Raw genomic sequence first — 8,322 nt, forward strand, 5'->3', positions numbered from 1 at the left:
TCAATAGATGGAAATAATTGCAAGAATCAAGAAAGAACTGAGACATTTTCTTTTCAGGACCTGATACAAGTTTGCTGTGTGTAAGCACACAAAACAACTACTTTTCTCAATTATTATTATTTTTTTTTTTTCCAAAATTCAGTAAAACTTCCTTCAGAATTCCAGCTTCAGCATGATTGCACCACAGCTCACTGAAATTCACAGGGATGCAGGGATGATGTGCTGAAGACGCACCTTTCCACGGAAAAGCTAGAAGTCAATATACCTTGCACTGCTTCTTTCTGCAGCAAAGGCATTGGTTGGGATTTCTCAATAGCAAGGTAAGAACGTGAGCTCTCCTAGAAATAAAAAAGTAATAATTATAATTAGACTCAGCAGTAGCTCTTATACCAGTAGTTCTTATATGCCTACTGAGTTACAGAGCATGATTTATTTATTTTTTTTGCACTCGTGTCACTTGACAGCACTGCTACACCCCTGCATGAGCAACCCACCCACAGTGCTTCTGGGAGAGTTTTACCTTTCTGATGAGATTCTTGTCTATCTTGGGAATCTCAATCTGACGCAAGTTCTGTGATGCTTCTGTCATGCTCCTGTGTCTGGCTAATACATTATTCCTTTAGAAGTTACACAAAGATTCAGTTAAAATAAGATCAGAAATGGAGTTATCAATCTAATTGACAATTCAACACCGGTTTGACTCTAGAGATAGAAAATCTTAACCTAAACTCAGACTGTAAATTCTTTGTGGTGGTCCCTCACATTACAACACAGAGGTCATCTGCAATATAAACAGCTGTAACTAACTTTAAGGTTGGTATTAGAACTCATCTCATACTTTGCAGAAATGAACACAGGATCCCCACCACAGAGGTCCACAGCAAACCTCAGTCTTAACTTCAGTGATACAGGGTCACTTCGTGCATACTGGAACATCCTCTTCCTCTTACAGGAGACTCACAAACTCTACTAATGCATAGAACAGACATACAGAACCCACCAAATTCACTCTTAGCAGTAACAATAAGCAATTAACATGAAAAATAGGAGTCCTTCATATGTTCCTCAGGCTCAGAGTTCTCAACAAGCATGAGCTCACCCTAACTAGCTATTCAGCAACAGAAATCCAAATGATTGAGCTATAGTTTAGATAGCTCCACCAACACAGGTCAGATCACAACCAGCTGGCTCCCTCATTTGGGATTATTACTTTCTCTTTTGGGCAGATCGAGTGCGCAGTTCCTCCAGCTGATCACTCTCACTAAGTAGGCAAACAGCAGTGGGAGTTAGGACAGACGATAAAGATGGTGGAAGGCCTGGAGATTTGCTATCCACAGTCATTGAATCATCACTGAAGAAGTCTGAAGGCAGGACAGAAGCCAGCTTTGGGGGTATTTGTGTACCCAGACTGTAGTAAAGATCTCCGAGGGTCTTTGGTATAGAATTCATATACCTAGAACATTAGAGAACCCACATCAAATACAATCACCAACAAGACAGTCAACACTACAGTCCCAAACCTTTGTTTTTAAGCATCAGTTAAAAAAATAAAACATTATCAGTTTACTTGCTCATTAGCTAGATTTAGCAGCAAACAACAGTGTAAGCTTCTCACATTACAATAATGCAGCAAATCAAATCTGTTTTCTCTAAAAAGATGCAACAAAACCCACAGTCCCCAGTAACACTCAAGGCATCCCAAAGAACTTACAATTCTAGTATTTCCTCTAAGAACTTCGTAAGGTACCCTGGGTCTTCAGTCAGACATAAAATGCGCAGCATATCTGTCATCTGCAAGAGAACATCAGGTGGGAAAAAGAATTAAGATATAACAGCTGTCAACACTGCATTTTTAGCAAAGAACACAGAATGCCACAATAGATTGAGGGGAAAATTACAAGTTCTGGGTCTATATTTCTGGTCTCTATAGTACACTTGCCTCTTCTAACAGTTGCTCCATTTCATCAGCGTTGTTTTGTAGTGAAGGACACTGAAGACACAACTCAAGCCGCAAAAAAACCTGAAGTCGACACCTTAGAAAAGAAGCAGTCATTTACTGGTGGGAACAGGGTATTTACTCTAAAACAATTGCTCATAAAGCAGTAAGGTCTGGACAGCATAATTTGGTTAGCACTTCTTTTGGCAGCAGGAGAGATGCCACATCTTACACTTAGGCTGCAATGTTTATCACAGAACGTACGTATATTTGCATTTCATGCTTCTATTTCACCAACATAAGTATTTTCACTTGCACAAAAAAGCTACCACTGAGAAGTGCTAACCAACTCCACTGCATCTCAGGAGTTAAAGTAGGTAGGGTGTCTCATACTCTCTGACTTTGGTTTCCTTCTCTGAGCCATGCTGTTGTCTGAGCAACTTGCTTGTCTTCAGGAGATGGTTTCTGACTTTTTCCACACAGGCGACCTGCAGATACACATAATTAGAGCAAAAACTTCAGGTGTGTTCCTTGTATGCAGGACAGGTTCTTCCCACGCCTCTCTTCTCCCAGTCTTTTTAGAACAGCTTAATTTTGTTTTCTTCCTTCAAGGAAGGAATTCTCTCTTGCTTCTAGTAGTAAAGTCACAATGCAAGATGCACAAAAACATACAGCCTAACGACAAAAGGCACAGGACTGCTTGCAGCTTCAAGTCTTCAGTACCTACCTATGGATCTGTCTCTCAAAGTACTTGCTTTGACTAGTGACAACTTACCAATTGTAGCTTAATCCAGCTACAGAATCACAGAATGGGCAGGGTTGGAAGAGACCTCAAGGATCATGCATCTCCAACCCCCCTGCCACACGCAGGGCCACCAACCTCCACATTTAATGCTAGACCAGGCTGCCCAGGGCCCCATCCAACCTGGCCTTGAACCACCTCCAGGGACAGGGCATCCACAGCCTCTCTGGGCAGCCTGTTCCAACACCTCACTACTCCTTCTGTAAAGAATTTCCCCCTGACATCCAACCTAAATCTTCCCTCCCTCAACTTAAAACCATTCCCCTCGTCCTGCAGTTATCAACCCTTTCAAAGAGTTGATTCCCCTCCCCTCTGTAGGCTCCCTTTAGGTATTGAAATGCTGCAATGAGGTCACCCCGCAGCCTTCTTTTCTCCAGGCTGAACAAGCCCAGCTCCCTCAGTTTGTCTTCATAGGGGAGGTGCTCCAGTCCCCTGATCATCTTTGTACAATCCATAACACTACTCAAACTCAAATACTTTTGACTATTTCTCTCCCTTGGAGAATTAATCTGCCTAGATTAACCACGAAAGCAAAAACAGACACCATATTTTAAAAGTCGTCTTCTAAGAATTTTCTTTTTTTGAAAACATTGTCTTTAAATGAAATTAAAACTCAGATGGAGGTCAATGTAAAGGAAAAAAAATCTGTTTCAGTGTGTTACACAGAGGTGTAAACTAACACCTGAAATGGATTATCCTATGTTCTTTATTCTTAGTTTTTAGTACCGATTCAGCCAAGATAGAACAACTTGTTAGTAGTTTTCCAAATGTGCATATAAATAACTTGAGTTGAAGGAAAAGTAGTTTTAAAGATCTTGCTGTTTCATACTTAAACTAGTGACAGCTCTGCTCACATGTTCTTACCTACCTCTTTCTCTTTGGTATCCTGTATTTTCAAGAACCTTTTAATGGCCATGATCATATTCTGTGCACACACAGATGAAAGAACTTCCTCAGCAACCACCTTCTGATAGCTCGTAATTAAATGAGACTGCAGCTCCTCTTCAGTTTTCAAGTCTGAAAGGGAAATGGTCCACATCAACCAAATATCAGCTTACCACACATTACTGGCAGAAAAAAAAAATAAACCAACTCATTCCAGCTGAAAAACGGAATTCAAGTTATTATGCAAATATGCATGCAAGACCTCAGAACATTAACAGAGGTGCCTTAGGTCCAGAACAAATAGAAAGTTCAGATATATGCATTTCACCAAGCTTCTAAGCTACTGTAATGTCTCACTGCTCACCACACCAGCCACAGGCAGCTACAAGGAAAAGCCTTACCCCACATTAGAATAAATAGTAAGTCAGTACGCACCTACTGATGTTTTAAGTGCCTTTTCTTTCCCTTCCAACTTCTCATCCAATCTTTTTGCTGAAAGCTTCTGTGGAACCTTCTCACTCACCACTGGCATACCATCAGGTTGAAACTTCTGTGCTTTTACATTCAACCTTGCTACATTGAGCATCTGCAAGGATCTGGACATGGTCTTCATCTTCTGCCTGACTGGAGTTCGAGGAACCCCCCCTGTAACACCACAAGAAGGGAATTTCAGATACACTGGGTGAGGTAGGAACATCAAGTTAGAACACAACATAGAATTCTGCACTGCAGTCAAGCAAGATAAGTAATCATTAGTTAAGAACACTCTCTAGAAGGTATTTATTTCCTCCATAAAATAGATGTACAAGCAGCACAGGAGGCAGCAAGTTCTTGGAGTCAAAAGTAGATGAAGACTTTGCTTATGAAGTAGAATCAGAATCTGTATATATAGGAAAGAAATCTTGAGCTGACTTAAGCATACATCAGATGAGTATATATGCACCTTTGGTTTGTACATTAAAAAGCAATGAAACTCTTATTTGAAGTTTCTCCAATTTCAAATAAAGTAGAGGTGTTCCAATATTCAGAAGTTGTAGTGGTCCCTGTTCCAAGAATCAGTGAAACTGCAGAGCTCTGCACTCTGCTCTCTTAACAGATTTGTCAGTCACTGAGTACCCTGCATTTAAGAGTCATTTGGATTGTTCTAAACAATAATACTGATACGTAACTTACGCTGTCCTTAAAATGGAGAAAAAAATCTAAAGCATGCCACTACTCATGATCCTGAGTATGGATCATTAGGGTTTATGCAATAAGGTTTCTCTATCATCTTTCATTGATAAAATACACACAATCCCACACTATACATACGTCTTTTTTTGTTATTTCCTGCTCCAGCAGATACTTCGCTTGATTTTCTTTGGTACAGCTCAGACAGACTTTCTGAGAGTTCCACTTCAGATTGGTCTGCATCATCCTTCACATTAGTATATGGAACCTGCAGGAGTCTGCAGACAAGGATAAGTCAATACAGGTATGAAAAGCAGTGGAGAAGAAAGCATACTACTTGTTCTTACTCCGCAGGACCTGTTTTTCCTACATCCAAGTGGTAGGAAAACACAATTCTATACCACAAGTAACACGTCAGTATTCTTCCAAAGCCTGTTCCCAAAAGCCTTACTTAAGGAACACTGAGGAAAAACAAAAAGCAATTCTAAAAGAACTGCACCAAAGTGGAAAAGAAGCATAGCATTGTTTCAGAAAAGTACCTGAATGAATCCATCAGATCTGAGCTTGCTCCACAAGCATTTGAAGAAGAATACCACGCTTCGAGCACTGAAGGATGCCAGCCCCCTGTACTGGACAGCTCTCGTTGGACCCACTCTGGCATAGGAGTTTCTTCTGAATAGAGAAATTAAAATATCAGAACAAAGCTTTAAATGAAATGGTAGAAAGCTTGGCCTTCACAAAGGCTCTAAGGCAGCAGTTCCCAAAACTCTGATCATGGAGGGGCAGTTTACTTGCCAGGCCTAGAGACTCATAAGATTCACAACAACACAAAACAGGTGAGCCAAATGCAGTTATCTTGAAAGCACTTGTAAAGATTTGACTGGCCAGGGATGCTCCGTGTGACAGTTTTCAGGAACCCTCATTATAAAAACCTGCACCCAAGCATGTGCAGCTGTGCTTTATCTATAAGCCGATAAAAACTAACACTGTCAATAAAACTGTAAAGTACATCAGAGCAGATTTCTGTATAATAAAACCTGAGCCACAAAAACAAGCCCCAAGAAATGAGACTCCTCATTAAGGAACTCATAAGCAGCAGAGTCTTCCAGCCCAAATCAGATCTAGAGATGAACAAAAGACTTGCTTTGTGTTTCCTAACACCTACCTGTACTAGCCAGAGAGTCTTCCGCTGCCATGTCAATTTCACTCAACACACTATGTACAACATCTGGGAGGTGCAGAGCATCATCCTGGGAAGAGGTCTGCACTACAGCACCCTCAAGGTTGCATCGCTGAACTTCAGCTGTCTTTTCAGTGCAGAACAGAGTGAGGACAGCAGTACTCTCAGAAAGCGGTGACAAAACAGCAGTGCAGGGGCACGAAGATGTAGTTTGAGACACTTCAGCAATCTACATTAAAAAAGAAAATGTATTTACATTTTCTAGAAATATACAGAGACTTAATTAGATGGATGTTCTGAATTTAGCTCCAAATGACCAATTTGCTGCATAACAAATACCACTGCTATTGTCTTTATGATATCACATGTGAGACTGTCACCTTTCCTGCCACAGTTCATTTAAAACTAGCTACTAGCTTATGGCAAAGAGAAAGATTTACCACATGCAGTTCTTTCATCACTAGATTCCGTAACAGCTGATAGAACCAGTTCTGCTCTGTGCATTCAGTCTCAGAGCTTCTCAGTATCCAGTTCTCTGTGAGAAAGCTGACAGCCTGCATCCAGTTCCAGCTCATCACGATGCCTTTCAGAATGATGTTGAGTGGACAATGAAGTTGTCTTTGACTCATGGCTAGAGGTTCCAGAATCACAGCACAGCTTTCCTTCTTTCCTTCTGTGTAAGGGTAAAAGAAAGTGTAAGTCTAGAGCAGTACAAAACGTATTTCTCATCTACACGAAGAGAACTTCAATGCAAGGAAAACAAATTGCAACATCAGACAGCTCTACAGTGAGTTCCCTCCAGCTTCTCTCACAAAAGAGAAGAGTGCAGAAGGGGCCTGCAGAGTGAAGAGTGCAGAAAGAGCAGATGCACACAACGTGTTGCTTTAAAGCTAATCTCTTTCTTTTGTCAGGCCTTTCAATTAGTTCCTTTAGTTCAACCATATTGAAGAAACTGAACTAAGCATGTAAAGGAGTGCACACACCTCTATAGTGTGGGTTCAGCAAAGAGCTCATCAGACTCCTAAGCTTTCCCAAAGTTTGGGTACATAGAGAGCAGACTAGGAATGCAGACTAATAGTTCTCGTATCAAAGCTACTAGAGCACCTTGATAACTTTGTTAATAATAATAAAAAAACAGGTCTTTAAATACCTGAAGTTTCTGCCACACATATACTCTTCATAAGGGAAGCTCATCAAGAACTCTACATCACAGACCAATTATTATTATGTCTTAAAAAAAGAAGAAAGATTACCAGGCATGCTGAGAAATAACGTCCCTTCTTGTTGGGGGAACACTGCACGAAGTACAGAGGGCTTTGAAAACAAACTGTTCAAGGCTGAATCCGATGGCAGAAGTGTTGTCCATGGCACAGTCTGTGGCACTGGGAAACCTGGGTCTCTGAGAAAGACATCAGCAAGGTCTGCCCTGCGCTGTCTCGGACATTGCACTAAGGTTTCAGATGGCAAAATGGTGCCTCCTATTTGCTGGAGCAATTGGAGCATTATCCAGTATCCATCGTGATCTGGGGATTTAATCAGCTGAAATGAAGACACAGAAAGACCTCGAGTTAATGCTGCCCAAAGAGGCAGTGGATGTTCCACCCCTGGAAACATTCAAGGTCACGCCAGACTGGGCTCTGAGCACCTGACTGAGCTGTTTATTACAGGAGAATTGGACTAGATCTTTAAACGACCCTTCTGAATCTATGATTCTAATGCTAGCAGTAAGATTACATCCATCCAAACAACCAACAAGGACTGCACTGCATCATTTTAGACGAACCAGCACAAGAAATCTATACAGAGTATCTCAATGCAGCATCCTCCAAGTACTTTCAGGGACTGTAACTTACCCGGGCATACAACAAAGATAAAACTGCCACTGAATTAAGGTGTAACCATTATTTTTAAGTGTGGGCTTTTTAATGTAGCATTAAGGTACTGGAACTGTTGGGCTGCCATTCTGGATATCTGTAACTTCCAATCAGGAGACAGCCCATCAATAAACTGCTGACACAGCTCAGCCTCCACAGGGATCATCGCTCCTCGTTTTCAGCATCGCGCAGAACAGAATTACTCAGCAGTAAGCGAAGACCCTTCACACCTCCCCCACTCAAAGATTACAACTGAGAACAACGGGAAGCCGGCACACAAACGCCTATCGGCCCCGCAACACAGAGCCGCGCTCCCTTCGCTCCTCACCTGCGAGCTCTCGGCGGTGTCCACCCAGTACAGCGTGATCCTCTGCTCGGCCAGCAGCTCGCGGACGCTGCGGGGCAGCAGCTTCTCGGCCACCTCCTGCAGCGCGGGGGGCTCCGCGGGGGCCGCGCCGCCTCCGGACACGAACCG

The 8,322-nt window shown here is 42.0% G+C and overlaps 1 protein-coding gene across 1 annotated transcript in view; it reads right to left on the reverse strand.

The window, feature by feature from the left end:
• TICRR (TOPBP1 interacting checkpoint and replication regulator) overlaps positions 1–8,322 on the reverse strand; it is a 17,407-nt gene that overhangs the window by 8,181 nt on the left and 904 nt on the right. The window contains exons 2-15 of the mRNA XM_010717529.3: positions 8,176–8,320; positions 7,227–7,512; positions 6,414–6,646; positions 5,959–6,202; positions 5,333–5,465; positions 4,935–5,071; positions 4,059–4,268; positions 3,607–3,755; positions 2,330–2,424; positions 1,940–2,033; positions 1,712–1,791; positions 1,211–1,453; positions 521–617; positions 266–338 (exon numbers count right to left, since the gene is read on the reverse strand). Of these exons, the coding sequence (XP_010715831.1) occupies positions 266–338; positions 521–617; positions 1,211–1,453; positions 1,712–1,791; positions 1,940–2,033; positions 2,330–2,424; positions 3,607–3,755; positions 4,059–4,268; positions 4,935–5,071; positions 5,333–5,465; positions 5,959–6,202; positions 6,414–6,646; positions 7,227–7,512; positions 8,176–8,320 (2,219 nt within the window). The remainder of the gene's footprint in view (positions 1–265; positions 339–520; positions 618–1,210; positions 1,454–1,711; positions 1,792–1,939; positions 2,034–2,329; positions 2,425–3,606; positions 3,756–4,058; positions 4,269–4,934; positions 5,072–5,332; positions 5,466–5,958; positions 6,203–6,413; positions 6,647–7,226; positions 7,513–8,175; positions 8,321–8,322) is intronic.

The sequence above is a fragment of the Meleagris gallopavo genome, chromosome 12, assembly GCF_000146605.3.
Source record: "Meleagris gallopavo isolate NT-WF06-2002-E0010 breed Aviagen turkey brand Nicholas breeding stock chromosome 12, Turkey_5.1, whole genome shotgun sequence".
Lineage (NCBI taxonomy): Eukaryota > Metazoa > Chordata > Aves > Galliformes > Phasianidae > Meleagris > Meleagris gallopavo.